The 18,998-nt window shown below is 40.5% G+C and overlaps 1 protein-coding gene across 4 annotated transcripts in view; it reads left to right on the top strand.

Annotated features, from left to right (window-relative positions):
- LOC101693015 (SPHK1 interactor, AKAP domain containing) overlaps positions 1 to 18,998 on the top strand; it is a 172,229-nt gene that overhangs the window by 126,498 nt on the left and 26,733 nt on the right. For all 4 annotated transcript variants that reach the window (XM_045078826.1, XM_045078825.1, XM_045078827.1 and 1 more), the window contains 3 exons: positions 1,139 to 1,273; positions 9,795 to 10,050; positions 11,380 to 15,154. In XM_045078826.1, coding sequence (XP_044934761.1) covers positions 1,139 to 1,273; positions 9,795 to 10,050; positions 11,380 to 15,154 — 4,166 coding nt within the window. The remainder of the gene's footprint in view (positions 1 to 1,138; positions 1,274 to 9,794; positions 10,051 to 11,379; positions 15,155 to 18,998) is intronic.

The following is an 18,998-nucleotide window of genomic DNA, read 5'->3' as shown; positions in this document are numbered from 1 at the left end:
ACCATTTGCAGCTTGACGATCAGAACAGTAGGCCCGTGATTACTCAGTTATCCCTGTGATGTTTTTTTCTTAACAGTGCTGCACCTGGGTTTGAAGCTTCTCAAACCCACTTGCCCATACAGATTATCCATTATAGATTTCCACAGAGCTTCAAGTGTCATTCATCGGTGTAGTCCTGGAGGAATTTGGGGGAAAAAAATTTATACATAGGATTTCATTTAATGGACTTATGGTCAGACAGAGTCTGTCAAAGAGACAGCAAGAGAGACCAGAGCAAGTTGGAATCTTGAGGACTCTGTGTTTGAAGATTTATATGAGGGATTTGAGACAATCTTCTGCTATGGTTAAGAGTAGAAACTTGGCACTGATTTAGCTGTATGAGCTTGTGTAAACTAATCTCTGGACCTCAGGCTACTTACGTATAAAAAGAAAGTAATAATGGTATCTAATACATGGGGGGTGTTGTGGAGATTAAGTATACTAAGATGTAAAATGAATACAATCTTTAGCATAGCACCTAGTGCACAGAGTAAAATCAATATTGGAAATTATTTTGTTATTGATATTATTATTTACTGTTAGTACAGATGATTATTAATCAACAAATCTCTTATTACAAGAGTTAAAAGAAAAAATTTTTAGGGACGCTTGGGTGGCTCAGTTGGTTAAGCAGCTGCCTTCGGCTCAGGTCATGATCCCAGCGTCCTGGGATGGAGTCCCACATAGGGCTCCTTGCTCAGCAGGGAGCCTGCTTCTCCCTCTGCCTCTGCCTGCCGTTCTGTCTGCCTGTGCTCGCTCTCTTCCCTCTCTCTCTCTCTGATAAATAAATAAAATCTTTAAAAAAAAAATTTTTTTTAAACCCCTACAATATATACCTGTGTTGTGACATTAATTATTAAATACCTACTTTGGAAAATTTAGAACTAAAAGAGTTTTTAAAGCTTTATGTTTAAGTAATTTTCTATTCCAATCTAAACTTTTATGCTTCAATTTCACACAGTCTCTGCTAGTAATAATCTTAGTAGATAAAGTAATCTATGTTTGCATAAGTTATGTATTAGTTTTGCAAGTAAATAGTTTTGGAGTAGTGTTTTCGAGATGAAAAGAAATCTAAACTAACTTTTTTCCTCCACTACAGAAATTGGTCAATGTTTCACCAGATCTTCCAAAACTCATCAGTTCCATGAACGTCCAACAGCCAAAAGAAAATGAAATTGTCCTTCTAAGTGGGTTAACATCTGGAAATCTCCAGGCAGATTTTGAAGTTTCACAGGTAAGAGATGTAAGCTCTTTGTCACGGCCAGCACGACAAATCGACCAGGAACGTGAGGGTAAGAGGATGAAGAAAGAACTCGAGAAGCAAAGAGATGGGGGCAGGAGGAGCACTGAGGAGGATGTCCCACAGTGCTAAGTTTATTCAAAGCATTAAGGCCATATATATAGTGATATTACAATAGGAGAAGCAATACACCTGTGTCTAGTTAAACAACCATGAGTTCCCATAATAAGTTTCACAAGAAACTATAAACAGACCTCGTGAGGCCAAATGGCTGATGCCAATACAATTGTTCTGTATTGATACAGCAAACCTGAAAGTAATTTATGGGCTGCACTAGGGCAGCAAGGACCAGCCATGAACTTATGACCCCAACCGAATGGTTCTCATTTGTTTAGCAAGCATGTGGGAAGTCACGTAGGCGAGCGCACAACACATAGCACAGACCCTTTCTCAGTGCTACTCAACTTTTCCCGTCCTAAACCTTTGGTTAGGTTATTCGGACTTTAAAGGAGGCACAAATCAGGGCCTGCTTTGGTCCTCGTCTCAAGCCTTATTGCGGCCTCCCACAGCTCTTAATAAAATATTCATTAGTAATAAATTATTTATGGTCAGCTCTTGACACAAGTCAGTATGAACGTCATACTGTTACACATATGCTCCCATAGCATAGGACTCCAAAATCTCTTTGCAGTCAAGAACAGTCTTCAGATGTGTTTCTTCTAAATATGTACTCAGAGTTTGACAGACACAAGAATGAATGTCTTCCCTTACCTCAACTGCTAACATTTATTATCTTCTCAAGTACATGATGCTAACTTGCACTAAACTAGACTGTTGGTTCTAAACTAGAACCAACAGAGTAGGCATTGACTGCTTAGCTTGGTTTTCTTCAAATTAATTAGAGAATCAAAAACAGACTCAAACCATGAAAGACTATGGACTCTGGAAAACAATCTGAGGGTTTTGAAGGGGCGGGGGGGTGGGAGGTCGGGGTACCAGGTGGTGGGTATTATAGAGGGCACGGATTGCATGGAGCACTGGGTGTGGTGCAAAAATAATGAATACTGTTATGCTGAAAATAAATAAAAAATAAATTTAAAAAATTTAAAAAAAAAAGACTTGTCTTCTGTTTCATAACAATATCAAAATTCTAATTCATACTATAAGTTCCCAGAATCCTAGCATTTCTTCATTCTTCTTATATTTATTTCTTAAGATATACCAAATGAGCCAGGCAAAGAAATACAGGATAGCAACTTCATGGCTGTTAAGTGAGTTTCCTAGAAAGAGTCAGGTGATTGAGTGAGTTCTTAAAGAGTTAGTTTTCCTTGAAAAGCAAAACTCTTAGAAGAAATGGACATTACTAAAAATAAAGCAGGAAATCAGATACTGTTATTCTCATTCAGTGTACTGATGTTTGTTGTTATTAGATAAATCATTATAGCATTCTTTATTTGAAGATAAGGTTTTACAACTATAAATTTAGTCAACTTACAGAAACAAACATGATTTCTAAAGGTACACTGTATCAAAGATCATGGATATCCCCAAATAAGACATGCTGACAGGGACAGATAACATAGCTATAGATTAAAATGATGAATGTTTGTTTCTCTTCAGTTGTTCTTTTTTGGGTTTTAGTTTTACTGTAAAATTTTTAAATATTCTCTTAGTCTTTAGTCCTTCAAAATTTCAAAAAAACTCAGAAATCCACCCACAATTTCTTGCATCTAGTCCAGATGATTTGTAAAAATCTGCACACAACTTATTACAATAGAAAAGGGGCACCTGGGTGGTGCAGTCAGTTACACTTCCAACTCTTGGTTTCAGCTCAGGCTGTGATCTCCTTGTGGTGATCTTGGTGTCATGAGATAAGTCCAGTGTCTGTCCATACTCATTGAAGAGTCTGCTTAGGATTTTCTCTCCCTCTCTCTCTGCCCATCCTGTCCTGCCCATGCTCTCTTTCTTTCTCTAAAATAAATAAATAAATCTTAAAAAAAAAAAAAAAAAAAGACTGGAACAACATTTCTCCTGGTCAATCTAATAACACATTTTCTTAGTGAGAAAATTAATCACCTGAAAAGAGAAAACAGAAATGGTTCTAAGTGCCATCTCTTTATATTGGGCAAAACTATAATGACCAAAAGTAATTTTTGAATCTTATTTTGAGCAGTATTTTTGCACTAGGCCTATTAGGATTTGTAATTAAACAAGACAAAAAACTAGATTATGTATAAAAGAATTATACCATCTCATGTAACTAAACAGTATAGTGGGTAGATTATTACTGGGACATGAACAGTGTATTCAGGACATGGATCCCCTTGGGACCTCTTCCAGCTTTCTCTCTCTTTATCCACTATCAGACAGTCTCTTTCCAGGAAGTAGCACTGTCCCTTTGGGTTCAGTGAATGTCTCCTCCAGGTGGCTTACAGCAAAGGTCTAACTGTGTTTTATTGACTCTCATGTGTCATGTGCCCATTTCTGAACCAATCACTATGGCCTGAGGATTGCAGTGTTCCAGCTGGCCAGGCTGGCTCACATGATCACCTCAGAGTTTGAGGTCAATTAACTCCGTGTAAACCACTGAGGCTGTGAGTAAACCAGAAAATGGTGCCACACAGAGGATGTAAATTGGAAGAATGTTGAATGATGTTGTGTCACAAAAGCAGCACAGATGTTAATTGGGGTCAGGGAAAGTCAAAATTCCCAGGACTCATTAAATATCATTCATTAAAAACATACTTCATTTTGCAAAATTTTCCTAAGAGCTGTCCAGAATTGCCTGTGAGCTGTACACACACTCTCTTTCTCTCTTTTTTTAATGTATAATGTATTATTTGCCCCAGGAGTACAGGTCTGTGATTCATCAGTCTTACACATTTCACAGCACTCACCATAACACATATCCTCCCCAATGTCCATCACCTAGCCACCACATCCCTCCTACCCACTCCAGCAACCCTCAGTTTGTTTCCTGAGATTAAGAGTCTCTTATGGTTTGTCTCCCTCCCGATCCCATTTTGTTTTACTTTTTCCCTCCCTATCTCCCACAATCCCCCGCCTTGCCTCTCAAATTCCTCATATCAGAGAGATCATATGATAATTGTCTTTCTCTGATTGACTTATTTCATTTAGCATAATACCCTCTAGTTCCCATCCACGTTATTGCAAATGGCAAGATTTCTTTTTTTCTTTCTTTCTTTTTTTTTTTTTTTTTTTTGATGGGCGCATTTTATTCTTCTCCATCCGAGTCCCCCTCGCTTCCTGCACACCATTTCACTCTTCCCAAAGGCCTACCTCATTTTCTAGGTACCACAGTCCATGCATTTTAATAGATTAGCAAAGTTGAGCAGCATATCAATATGGGATCCCATGTTAGCCAACCACAGCCAGTTTAGGGATAGTCTCAGTTTGGCTATCCTGCCAGGAGAATTAGTTACCTGTTAATCCACAAGTAGTCATGGAGATATTGGCACAGGCAACTTGAGCTGGGTTAAGTAGGGGGAGTCTAAATCAGTTCCCAGGGCATAGCTATTGTTCCCAGTGACCCTGTGAAGAAGGGAATCAACAAGCCACTTGGCACCTTTGAGGCAGAAAATTGCAATCCCAAAGATTTTCAGTAGTCTGGATAGCAAGTTACCTTGCTTCTCTCAACTATAATTTCCTATCCTATAAAACAGAGATTTAAAAAAAATACCTTTTCTCCATTCTCAGAGACTAAACATAGTGATTTAATAAAATAATAAGGCATCTCGAGGTCTATTCAAATGCAGTGTTTTCTTTCCATGTCCAAAAAATTGAAGAAAGGCGAAGTAGAAAGAAAACATTATTTAAAGCAAAATAAAAGACACCTGTGTGGCTCAGTCTGTGAAGCATCTGACTCTCGATTTCAGCTCAGGTCATGATCTCACGGTCATGAGATTGAGTGTCACATGGGCCTCTGTGCTGGGCATGGAGCCAGCTTAAGATTCTTTCTCTCCCTCTCTCTCTGCTCTTCTCCCCTTCTATCCCAAATCAATCAGTCAATCAGTCAGTCAATCAAAATAAGATACCAGGGTGGACTACTATGCACAGTAAGAGTAATCATCCATTTAAAATCTGACCAGGCTCCTTTGGGGAAGAGAAATAGAATACTGTCACAAGGATAATATGACTCCAGAGGAATTTCTTTATTTATGAACAGTTTTCTCTTTATTTATTCATGCCTTCATCTTTCCAGTTCACAAATGACCCTATTGCTTTTTTATATTCCCACATTACTTGACAATTAAATTGTACAACTGAAAAACTGTAAGAAAATATTTATAATATACCTTATTCATTCATATGTAAATATTATAAACACAGTAAATATTGGTTGAATGAATGAATATATTGTATATTATAAGTGTTCATCACTTTTCTACGTGTTGAGGATACAGTGGTAAATAAGCTGGACATCTTGCTTTTAGGGAGCAGCTTACATAGTCTGACATTCTCTTTGACCTTATTTATTATGGATATTATTAAATTTATGTAAACTCATGCACAACTATCCATACTTACGTGTTGCAAAAGACTAATGAATAGAGGGGTGCCTGGGTGACTCAGTTGGTTAAGAGTCCCACACTTGATTTCAGCTCAGGTCATGATGTCTCAGGGTTGTGAGATCAAGCCTTGCATCCAGCTCTGTGCTGAGTATGAAGCCTGCTTAGGATTCTCTCTTTCTCTCCCTCCCTGTTCGTCTCCTGCCATGCTCGCTCGCTCTTGCTCTCTCTCTCTCGACTAATGAATATATACCAGTGAGCATTGAATGAGAAGTTGGCATGACATTTTCCTTCCTCCAACCATCCTTTATAGAGCCTTAGGATAAGTCTCTAAAATATCTTAAGAAAAATCATGACAACAGCCAATAGTCAAGTAAAATATTAAATGGAAAATGCAAATAAGACCAATTACTTTTCTACAAAGGAAAATTTTTTTCTGAGATGCATATTATGTATAATAATAAGATCTACTTGCAGGCATGCATGAGTTCAAGGAGGTCCAGGTGCAAACCACCCTCCTTTCCAAATTGCACATTGATTAGACCAGGAAGCCACGGGGTGAATTGGAAGGGACACAGGCATTGGAGTCCAACAGGCCTGGATTGCAATGCTGGCTCTTCCACTTTATATTTGTGTCGTCTTGAAAGGATCAGTTAGCCTTTTTGTGCCTGATGTCTCCTCTGTAAAAGAGTAATGGCACCACCAACCTCACAGAAATAATGTTTATATTAAAGGTAATAGGATTGTCAAAGCACCTAATAGATGACAATAAACATTATATAATTATACCTGCCATTATTTTATAGGATGCATATCATTTGACCCTCATTTACCTAAGACTCCTAGGATGTTTATTTACTTTCAAGAAGTGAGTTAAGAAAATAAATTTTCTGTCTATGAATGCAATAGCCATGGAACATTGCACATACACTACAATCCTTTCTCTAAGTTTATTTTGAGGTATTACTTAACAGTTCATGCTGATGTACTAATACCTCTTTTGATTCCTGCCACAATATATAAAACTTTATGTTATATATATTTAACCGAAATGGTATGAAATGGTCAATACGGAACCATTTTACCTATAAATATGGTAATTTCATTTGGTTCAACTTTATAATTATTGGTATTCATGCCTGTCCACTGACAGTATTTTGTGCCCCACAAAATTGATGGGGGGTCCCCATCCCCCATCAATTTATGTTTGTATCTCCCAGCACACCTTGCATTTAATAGACACCCAAAAAGCATCTTTTAAATTTCAGGTTAGTTTAGTATATCTGAATTCAGTAGAAATAAAATTAATCAAGCCAGCTACTGTTACTCTACAGCAGTAGTTCCTTGTCATTGTGGGGGAATCTCAGACCCTTTGTGAATTTCATAAAAGCTACAGACCAGTGGTTCTCAAATATTAATACATGCAGGAATCACCAAAAGATTTTTCTTGAAAATGCAAATTCTGATTTACTGGATCTGAGGTGGCTCCCGGGATTATAGATTTCTAACCAGCTGCCAAGTGATGCCAAGGCTGCTAGTCTACAACTAGACTTTGAAAAGTAAGGTTATGAACCCCTTCTTTGAACCCCTTCCTTTTTATAAGACACACATCTATACATAAACTACTTCCTCCAAACATTTCAAATTCCACCTTAATATAAATTCATTTAGGTTTCTCACCACTAACTCCCATTTCCATTCAAAAAATTTTCTGTTAAAAATTACTGTGAATCAGCATATTATTATTCCCTTCATAAAAATAAAAATCCCAATGCACAGATATGTTTGTAATTTACTAGTCTTCTGTGCAGGAGCAATTGAAATTTTTTGCTATTCTAATGAACAACAATATGGATAGCAAAAAGTGTGTAGTGGAGAATAAGGATATGGTCTGTCGGGGCGCCCGGGTGGCTCAGTGAGTTAAAGCTTCTGCCTTCGGCTTAGGTCATGATCCCAGGGTCCTAGAATTGAGCCCCGCATCAGGCTCTCTGCCTGCTTCTCTGCCTACTTGTGATCTCTCTGTCCGTCAAATAAATAAATAAAATCTTAAAAAAAAAAAGGGGGGGGATATAGTCTGTCGCCCTAGAACAGAAGAAAATTAATAGGTCTCACAGGGACACCACCCAATGATTTAAGCCTCCTCATCACTGCTTTCTTCATATGCTGGCCTTTTCAAGATAATCAGTGCTCTTCCAGTGAATTTCTTTATACCTCATTGTATCTGCTTCTTCAGATGAGCAACACACATTATAAATTCTAACTGTAGTTAATAGAAACACTGAAATACTGAAACAGGCTTTACTGAACATCACCAAAGCAGAAAAGGATCATGGTGACCAAGACAGCCTTAACATTCCCCTCAGCTTGACTAGACTTCCAGCTGTCTTCTACCAGACTAGAAGCACTGAAGCCCCTTTTTCTCAGAATATTTACCCTAGAAAACATGGTTAGGAATCTCTGCCCCTTTAAGATGTAAACCATTTGAAAAGCCTCTTCCCAGGTTTATAAGCCAGGAATGTCTTTTTCTTTTTTCTTTTCTTTCTTTCTTTCTTTTTTAAGTGTTGTTTTTTTTTTTTTTTTAGATTCTATTTATTTATTTGACAGAGATCACAAGTAGGCAGAGAGGCAGGCAGAGAAAAGTGGGGAAATAGGCTCCCTGCTGAGCAAAGACCCCCCGATGGGGAGCTCGATCCCAGGACCCTGGGATCATGACCTGAGCCCAAAGCAGAGGCTCAACCCACAGAGCCACCCAGGTGCCCTAGGAGTATCTTTTTCAAAGACCTGAGAACCATCTCTGAAGTAAGATCATCAAAGAAGATAGTGTCCCTTTCTCTGTGGAAGGATGGGAGCCTAAGGTCATCAGGAGCCTGACTCCAAGTTCCAAAACCACTTCCTCCCATGCACATAAGCCAATCAGCAAGTCCAGATGGCCTGCAGTTGTCTGACACCAGCTCTTTCTTTTTTCTTTCTTTCTTTTTTTTTTTTTTTTTTGACAGGTTAACTTTTATTGTGTAGTTGAGGAAACAAAGACATTAAAAAAAAAATCTAATATACAGAATGAAAGTCACAGAATAGGTCAGGGCAAAAACAAACACTTGTGCTTTTTAAGGTTTCCAATGTAGTGGTAGAGAGAGACCACAAAACCATTTTACAAAAGTACGGACTTTACTATGTTGGGATTCGATAACTTTTTGAGGTTTTTGTTCCAACATTCTGACATAAAGAAAGATTTGTATTAACGAAGGCAACTAGAAAAATTTTTATGTAATTTTTAAGAAATTCTGTTTTCTTGAAGTTCTGTAACACCAACATCTTGTATCCATTATTTTTTTTAATTTCTTTTCAGTGTAACAGATTTCATTGTTTATGTACCACACCCAGTGCTCCATGCAATCGGTGCCCTCCATAATACCCACCACCTGGCTCCCCCAACCTCCCACCCCTCACCCCTTCAAAACCCTTAAGTTGTTTTTCAGAGTCCATAGTCTCTCATGGTTCACCTCCCCTTCCAATTTCCCTCAACTCCCTTCTCCTCTCCATCTCCCCATACATGATACCAGCTCTTAAAAAGCCCACGGCCCTTTTGTTTCAGTAGAGTTGTGATCCAGCTCCGTTCTGGTCCTTTTTCCTAATTTAAGAGCTTTGAAGAAAATCTTCCGTAACCTGTTTAACTTTGCCCGGTGCCACTTTTGCTTTAGCAGGAGACAACAAAAATATGTGATGCAACTGGTGTAGTTTCCCCAAAGTCAGACTTTCTCCTGGGTACCTTGTGTGCTTTATTTTCCTATTTATTTATGCTATTTATTTTTAAATAGCACTCGAATTTTTTTCAAGCAATGCATCCATCGAAGCCCAGAAGATATTCCAAGTATTTTAAATGTCCCCCATTCCTTGTAACAAGAAAGACTGGTAGAAGAAGAAAGGTCAGAAGTGATGGTTTTTTATTCTCTCTTTCAATAAATATGTTTATTCCTCTCTACTTTCAGTGCCCTTGGCTGCCAGATATCTGCTTGGTCCAGTGTGCAAGAGGGAATAGGGCAAACAGTACCAACTGCATCATCTTTGAAATCAACAAATTTTTGATCGGTCTTGAACTGGTGCAGGAGCGGCAGCTCCATCTGGAAACAAATATCTTAAAAGTGGAGGATGACACCAACTGCTCCCTGTCTTCAATCGAGGAGGACTTTCTCACCGCCTCTGAGCACTTGGAGGAGGAAAACGAGGTGGAAGACTATAGGAGCGGTGAGAACGGCCCCATGAAACAAACGCGCATTAGTCACCCTCTAAAAATGACTGGGATTTCAGGAAAGTTTCAGGCCATGTCGGTTTGGCTGACACACCATAATCTTCACTTACAGAGTTTAGGGAGGACAGAAGGATAACAGACCATGAGTGAGCTGCCGACTCAAGCACTTTGACACAATGGTTGGATGGCTCCATCTCCCTAAAGATGCCTTGGGGATGCTGAAGGACATCCTCCTGCCTGCCAAGAGACTAAGACTATCACAGGGAGGAAAGTTATCTTCCCTGAGACTTCCATAAAGCCACCATTAGCTGATGCCAACTTAAACTGGCCTAATTCTTGCACTGTCTCTTAGAGGCTGGGAAGCCTGGTTTGGTTACCTAGTCCTTCTGAGCCCCAGTTTCTTTATCCAGTATTTGGGAGTGTAATAGTGCCTCTTAGCACTGCTTAACACTTAACTATATTCAGCTCTATGTATTTATAACAGTTACCTGTTATTTATGGTAAGGACATAAGGAAATAAGGCAGGAGAGTACTTAGCCCTTAGCCTTTATTCAGTTTTGAACGACAGATTCAAAGAGCTCAGTGAACAATGTGTTCTTCTTCCCCCACTCTTAGCCACAGAAGAAGGGATCCTGCTGTTTTCAGTCCCTGGGACAAGTCCCACCCAAACTTCAGAGTAAATTTTTGCAGCAAAGCTTTTGCAGCAAAGCTTACTATGGAGGTTGCTGTAAACATTCTCCCTCCTCCTTCCATGTGCACTGGGAAGCTCTGAGATGCAACTGTCTGGGTTACTTTCCCCATGGAGCCATGGGGAAAGATAATTAAGGGCATCCAGGTGGCTCTGTCAGTTTAGCATCTGCCTCCAGCTCAGGTCATGATCTCAGGGTCCTGGAATCAAGCCCCCGAATCAGTCGGCTTGTCCCTTTCCCTCTGCCCCTCCTTCACCCCCCTCATGCTCTTTCTCCCTCTCCTCTCTCTCTCTCTCTCTCAAATAAATAAATAAAATCTTTAAAGAAAGAAAGTAAGGATCCGCACTCAGCTCCCACTGCCATCTTCTCCCACTCTGGTGTGGACATTTATATCCCACATCGAAAGACATTTTGTCGAGTGTGGTTCTATAATGAAACTCAAAAACATTTTCGGATTCATTTGTCTTTCTAAATCCTGTTTATTGGGGGGAGGGGGGAGAACCACCCCTGGTGCTATAAGGCATTTTTAAAAAGTAATTGTTACTTTTTTTTTTTAATAAGGCATTTTTAAAAAGTAATCTCATGAGATCCTGCTATCCAAAAAGTAATGGCGGGCCCTCATTTTGTCTTCAATAGGTTATGAGAATATAAATGTCTCAGCTAATGTTTTGGAAAGTAAAGGACCAAAGGAAGCCACTCAGGAGGAATGGAACAACAAGGAAAAGATGCTTTATGCTCTGGAAGACAAATATATTGGCAAATACCATCCAATGACGAAGGCAGAAGGATCGGTGGAAAAAGTAGAAGACACCCCTTTGAAGAGCCTCAGTGCATCACCCGAGCCATTGGAATGGAAAGGTGAAGCTGTGCAGAATAAGAGGCCAGCCACAAATTATTATTATTTAGAAAATGTTAAAGGTCATGTGGAAAAATCACAGGCACCATATATTCCTGGGGATGCTTACTTCTCCAGGATGGTTAAGAACGGTGGGCCTCCCATATATAGTGCCCTCACTAAGCATGACAACAGCTTGGGTCCAGGGGACCATGAAGATGGCACAAACTCCTTTCCTCCCAAACAGGATGGAGAAGCCACTACTGGCGAGTATGCTACAAATTTAGCAGAATCCGTGCTGCAAGATGCATTTATTCGGTTGTCCCAGTCTCAGCCTACATGGCCCCAAGATTCCGCAGTCAGTGTTTCTGTCGGAAATGCTCTGCTACCCAGTGGCTGTTCCCCTAAAGGTATGGTGGTCCCTCAGTCATGGAACAAGCTCCCCAAAATTGTCATTGTTCAGAGTCCAGATGGCAGTGATGCTGCCCCTGAGGCAGGCATCCCCTCCTGGTCTGAGATGGAGGTCTCCGTTGAAACCTCAGGTGTCCTCTCTGGAAAGAACTCCAGCAGACACCCTCAGAGTGCTCTAGAAGTTGCACTGGCTTGCGCGGCCACTGTGATTGGAACCATTTCCAGTCCTCAGGCCACAGAAAGGCTCAAAATGGAGCAAGAATCTTGGGTTTCAACGCCTCCAGTGGGAGGCCCTGAACCACTGCAAACTCAAATATCCCAAGTACTCAAGGAGCCTTCCATCAGTGAATACTCCTTTCCATCTGCTCTGTGTGGCATGACTCAGGTGGCGAGTGCCGTTGCTGTGTGTGGCCTGGGTGAAACAGGAGAGGCGAAGGCTCCGAGTGGCCTCTCCTGTGCAGCTGAGGCCTGTGCAGCCGTCCCCCCACTCTGCAGTCTGGCGACAGCGGGGAGCCTGGAGCTGGGAAATGAGGCCATTGCTTGGGCATTGCTCAAGGAGGCTGCTCTGGTTTTAACAAGGCCTAGTCCCTGCAGCAGCATTGGAGACCTCATGGAATCCATGAGCAAGAGAATCATAGAAACTGCTTCAAGGCCTCAGGTCTTTGAAAATGTCAGCTCAGAAAATGTCCTCAGGAATGATCTGGCACAGACCCTGTCCAATGTTATCCTGAAGCATTCCATTGATGAAGCTCACCAGAAAAACAAAATACTTGATCGCAACGACAGCAGGCATTCACCTGAAACCCTCGACACCTTGATGGAAAGTGCCAGTCAGCTGCTCTTCCGAGTGATATGCTTTACGTTCAAGAAGATGAGTCACTTTGTACAACTTGGGGAAGGCCCCGCTGTCCTCCCTAATGAGACCATAAGCTGGACGGAAACGGAATTAGGCTGCCGGCCACCTGACCAGGCTGGCAGTCTAGCATGGACCAAAGCCATTGAGTATTCCAGCAGCTACCCACTCAGCAATCCACGCAGCGCTAGTCTTGTGATCAATGATCTTGTAGATGATGTGTGTCCGAAGCAAAATAGCAAGGGCCCAGCGAAGCCAGGCCTCTTCCAGAACCCCATGCTGCAATCTCAGTGGCCCTGTAGACCCAGAGAGCCTCATTCTTCAATTGCTAAAACACCCCCCAGAGAAATAGATCAAAAAGCAACGGCAGGAGAAGACCCAAACGACCCTCATCCAATGCGCAGGCACAGTGAGAATGAGTACGGAGCCACTCCGGAGGGAGAGTGCACACTGGCAGTGCGCAAGGGCAGCAGAGGTTCCCAGGACGCAGAGGATGGCGCCAGTGCAAATGCCCAGAAGTATAACCGTGCCTCCCCTCTAAACAATGAAGTTCAAGTGAACCTGTCATTGTTAGGGAATGACTCGCTGCTTCCTGCTCAACCTGAGCTACAGGCAAAACAGGCAGATATATACTGCATTACGGACTTCGCCGAAGAATTAGCAGAGATGATTGTCTCCATGGCAACTGAAATCGCAGCAATTTGCCTTGACAACTCAAATGGAAAACAACCCTGGTTCTGTGCGTGGAAGAGAGGGAATGAGTTTCCGGTTTCCCCGAACGTATCCTGCCGGTCCTTGAAGAGGAAGAAGGAAAGCCAGACCGGTGGGGCCGCAGTGAGGAAGCACAAACCACCAAGACTCAGCGAGATCAAGAGGAAAACCGATGAGCACCCGGAGCTTAAGGAGAAGCTGATGAACAGGGTCATGGATGAGTCGATGAACCTTGAGGACGTCCCGGATTCTGTCAGTATTTTTGCAAACGAAGTGGCAGCCAAGATCATGAACCTAACAGAGTTCTCCACGGGGGACGGCGGCTGGCAAGCCCAGAGCCATCCCCGGAACCGGTTACTCAGTGGAGACAGGTGGAACAGGCCGAAGGCCTCCAGCTGTGAAAGCATCCCAGAGGAAGACTCGAACGCCCAGGCTTATGTAAACAGCCTGGGTTTAATGAGTACCCTAAGTCAGCCAGTTAGCAGGGCCAGCTCTGTCTCCAAGCAGTCCAGCTGTGAGAGCATCACTGAGGAGTTTTCCAGGTTCATGGTGAACCAGATGGAAAATGAAGGAAGAGGGTTTGAGTTACTGCTGGATTACTATGCGGGCAAGAACGCCAGCAGCATCCTGAACTCGGCCATGCAACAGGCATGTCGTAAAAATGACCATCTCAGTGTGAGGCCGAGCTGTCCCTCTAAGCAGTCCAGCACCGAGAGCATAACCGAGGAGTTTTATAGGTACATGCTGAGGGACATTGAAAGAGAAAGCAGGGACAGCACCTCCTCCAGACGAAGCAGCCAGGATTGGACCGTTGGCTTATTGTCACCTTCTCTGCGATCTCCGTTGTGTTACAGACAGTCCTCCATGCCAGATAGCAGATCCCTGGGGGCCAGGCTGACAGTGAATGCACCCATCAAAGCCAACTCTTTGGATGGCTTCGCTCAAAACAGCCAGCAAGATTTCCTAAGTGTACATCCAGTCAGTAGCGCTTCTTCCTCGGGTCTCTGCAAATCTGACTCTTGCTTGTATTGGAGAGGTGGAACTGACCAGATCACCAACATGTTAATTCACGAGACGTGGGCAAACTCAATCAAAGCCCTCATGCAGAAGAACAAAATTATAGTGGATGATGCCGAGGCAGCTGAGGTTGATCCTGCCTCTGGTGGCTCTCCCATGCAAGTGGAGAAATGTGCAAACAGACCAGCTTCAAGCAGAGTGCAAAGTGGGCCAAGTCTTTTTCTTCAGGAGCCCATTGATAACCCAAGGAAAGGCTCCGTTACCGAAAGCAAACAGCCCTCGGTGTTGTCTCAGAGCAAAGCTGCTCCTCTTACAAACCACAACAGTTTAGATTCTTTTAAAAAGGAAACTTCTTCATGCTATGGGACTATGCCTGTAAACCGCACCAGGAGGTCACTTTGCTCAAGAGAAGTGCCTTTAATTCACATCGAAACGGATCAGAGAGAAGAGTGTGTTGGAGAACCTGAACATTCCCCCTCTGAAACCAGGCCCCTACAAGAAGCAGAGGAGCATTTGAAAGATGAAAATGTCCCAGATGTGGTGAAGGGTAGAGACACTGCTGGGAGTACCTGCCAGAACCCCAGGTAAGTGAGGGTTACCTAGACTAGAGAGGGTGTTTGGGACTGGAGTTTTCCTCTTAATTAGTATTTATTCTAAATCCTAGGGACTTCACTGATGCCAGAACTGAAATCTTGAGACAATAAATGACCTTCGTGGGTTAATATACATTTACAATAGAAAGTTGGAAGTAATTTTTTAAAATTTCTTAAAAAATTGTGTTCATCTCTATAATGGAGGAGATAGAGTTTTATTTTCCCCATGAAAATTAATATCCCATACTATGTTACCTCTTAAAATTAAGTCTCGAAAATTTTCAAGCAAAAAAGAAAATTACATTGGGGCGCCTGGGTGGCTCAGTGAGTTAAGCCGCTGCCTTCGGCTCAGGTCATGATCTCAGGGTCCTGGGATCGAGTCCCGCATCGGGCTCTCTGCTCAGCAGGAAGCCTGCTTCCTCCTCTCTCTCTCTCTGCCTACTTGTAATCTCTCTGTGTCAAATAAATAAATAAAATCTTTAAAAAAAAAAAAAAAAAAAAAAAAAAAAAATTACATCAACTTATTTGAAAAAACCCTAAATTTAAATTTTAATATTGGAATGTGACATTAAATACTTTGGTATCATTTTTCTCTATCATCTGTTAAGATTTTCTGTTTTGTTTTGTTCTAAAAATCTTTGCAAGGACACCATGCCCCACAAATGCTGGACCTTCACACGCTTGGTCCAATCATGGTAGTGTTACAAAGTAAAATTAGAATTTTGCTATTTCAATAGTTCCTTTCCAGAAAATTGTAGCGTAGGTGATGATGTATTCTGAATCTGAGACAAAGAAATTATTTCATTCCAAGTGCTTAAGGAAGAGTCCATCCTTTTACATCTCCCCTTTTCTGTAGAAATTCATAATATTCTTGAATATGAGACCATTGTACCATTTAAAAATTTATTATTGAAGTTTAGTTGACATATTATATTAGTTTCAAGTGTACAGCACAGTGATTGAACAGTTCTACTCTATGTTACTCAGTTCTCACTAATGTAGTCACCATCGATCACCATACATTGTTATAGTATTACTGACTATAATCCCTATGCTGTACTTTTCATCTCCATGCTTATTTGTTTTATACTTTTTTTTTCTCTAGCTACGTAAGACAGAAAAAAAAAAAACAGAAATTAAGCTACTACCATTGGAAAACATAAGTTGGAGACATAACCCATGTTGTCTTTTCAGGGACATATGTCTATTATACAAAGAACCCATTAGTTAGGTGCAATAAACAAGTTGAAACAGTCTTTATCAAATTTCAACTGCTCTAGAAAATCCTTAATACTTCCCCACCCTACCAGGGAAGCAGATCGGTGCTCCCTATTGCTATAGGGCATCATTATAAGGTATGGATGGTGGTGGTGGTCTAGGTGCACATGAGTATTTCTTTCTTAGCCACTTGGTACTGAGAACTTTCCAATTGACTTAAATCTTGGAAGAATTCGAGGGGGAGGGGACTAGAAAACTTACAAACAAAAGAACATAAAGTTTAAAAAAATGAAATATAGGCCAAGCTGACCAAAACAAGTTCAGTAATTCTCCAGTTTTAGACAATATTTATCAAAGTCTTACAGAAGTAACATACCTCACTTTAGTAGTGAGGTGGTGACCTCCAGGAAGTAGAGAAACTCCAGAAACAAACTTTTTTAAAGTGATCAGAGTTGAAGAAACAAAATAACCAAGTGTGATATATATGAAAATGGAAAAGTTTTATTTTAAAGATTTTATTTATTTATTTGAAGAGAGAGATCTCAAGTAGGCAGAGAAGCAGGCGGCAGGGTGGTGGGGGGGGAGGCTCCCTGCTGAACAGAAAGCCTGATGTGGGGCTTGATCCCAGGACCCTGGGGCCATGACCTGAGCTGAAAGCAGAGGCTTTAACCCACTAAGCCACCCAGGCACCCCGGAAAAGTTTTATTTTAGATTCCAGGTGTCTGACATAGCATCTTCTTCAATGTCATCATAAACCAGCCAAGATATTTAGCCAAAGAAAGTTAGGGAGCATTTTGGACATGTAGTTCAACAAGATTCATGGCTACAGGCTCAAATCAAATACTGATTGCCTCTGAAGTGAAATAATATTCATTATACAATTTTGAGTGGAATGTCACTAATATTATATGTATATATATATATATGTCACTATATATTATTAAAATATATACAACCTAGAGACTTCCAAAAAATTGAGGAAATGTGCATAAATAAAGCCTCCCACTGATTTAGATTCATATTCCATATAAGGACCCAAGCACATATTTTTTCTACTCATAATATAGACTTCTGATTTGGTTTTCCAACAACCAAAGAAAAAAGAATATAGAATCATCAGTCTTAGAAACTGTCAGCAAGAGCTGACTCTGTTTCCAAAACATAACATTGAATTATATTTTTCTTTGTGAAGAAAACATAACATTGAATTATATATTTTTCTTTGTGAAGCAGTATATGGAATTATTGAATGCCACTAACTAATTTTGAGGAAGTTCCCTAATCTCCCTATGTCAGTTTACTCACCGATAGGGATAAAGCTCTTAACTCAGTGCCTCGTCCATTAGAAGTATTCAATAAATGTTTACTTTATGGTTGTTGTTGTTGTTGTTCAGAGTTAGGGTATATGACTGCCTTTGTTTTAAGAAATGCTTTTTCCCCAGAGAAACCTGTTATGAACAATGTGAAATTTTTATTAAAACAGAAGTACTAAGATTTACAAGGAGGGAATTAGTTATATTTAGATCATGTTTTCTAAGCTCAAGGTTGTTATTGGGGATTTGATATGTCAAAATATAAAACTCAGTACTCTGTGAAATAGTTCCTCACTACTTAACACATGGAAAGAAGTTACACAGACACTCTTGATTCTGTTTGGCCATAGGGAGATGTGATGTCCTGAAGATATTTCTAGGCTTCTCTTTGAAGGACATTTTCACAATTCTGCCAAAAACTTCATAAAAACCCAACATACTGAAATAAAATCACTTTCTTAATTTGCTTTTATTTGAAAAAAAAATAACAATTTCAAGATTCATTATGGAAGTCATGTTCAAATGGAAATAGCTTTTGTATTTGAAGCTGCCACATTTGTCCAGATACCTGAATAACCCCTCAATTATAAAGAAGGTAAATGATTTAGGATAGCCCAATTCTTGATTTCTGGAAAAAAGAGTGTTCTATTGGTAGGCAATAATATGTTCTTAACTCAGCTGCCTTCTCTGAGATTATTGAAGAGCAATTATACAACTTTTTGACAATTTGATATCACAAGTTATAAACAACAAGCTGAGAATTCTGAGCATTCGTATATTGTCCTCATTGGCATAATCTGTTTTTTTAAAGTGTATTTTATGTTGTGTTTTGATTTCTATTGCTTCAAGAAAACAATTATTCATCCAACAAATATTTGCACGTCCATCCTGTGATACACACTGCCCTTGGGGCTAAATAAACAGTAGAGAATAGGGATTTAGTACCTGCTGTCATAGCTCCTACACACCCAGTGGGAGACAAGACAATATGCTATGGGAAGACCCTTTGGGAAGAGATTATTACAGTGTGTTAGGAGAGGGAAATAAAAGGAATAATGTGATGGAGAACAACTGGTTGGGGAATGCGGTTACTTAAGATAGAGTGTGGGCATTTGGATGAGACCTGGGACAAGAGAGTGTGCCAACCATGTAAAGATTTGAAGTAAAAGATACACATTTGTGTTTCAAAGAGTACTAGTGTTCTATCTAGCCTAAAAAAAATCCTCCCACCACAGATCACCTAGAAATCCCACATTAAATATTGTAAATATCCCTTTTGAATACAGAGCTGCCCTTAACAGTAT

Source organism: Mustela putorius, unplaced genomic scaffold (genome assembly GCF_011764305.1).
Source record: "Mustela putorius furo isolate JIRA1106 unplaced genomic scaffold, ASM1176430v1.1 tig00000275_pilon_pilon_pilon, whole genome shotgun sequence".
Taxonomy (NCBI): domain Eukaryota; kingdom Metazoa; phylum Chordata; class Mammalia; order Carnivora; family Mustelidae; genus Mustela; species Mustela putorius.
The sequence above is the reverse complement of the archived record's forward strand: the minus strand, read 5'-3'. Positions and strand labels throughout refer to the sequence as shown.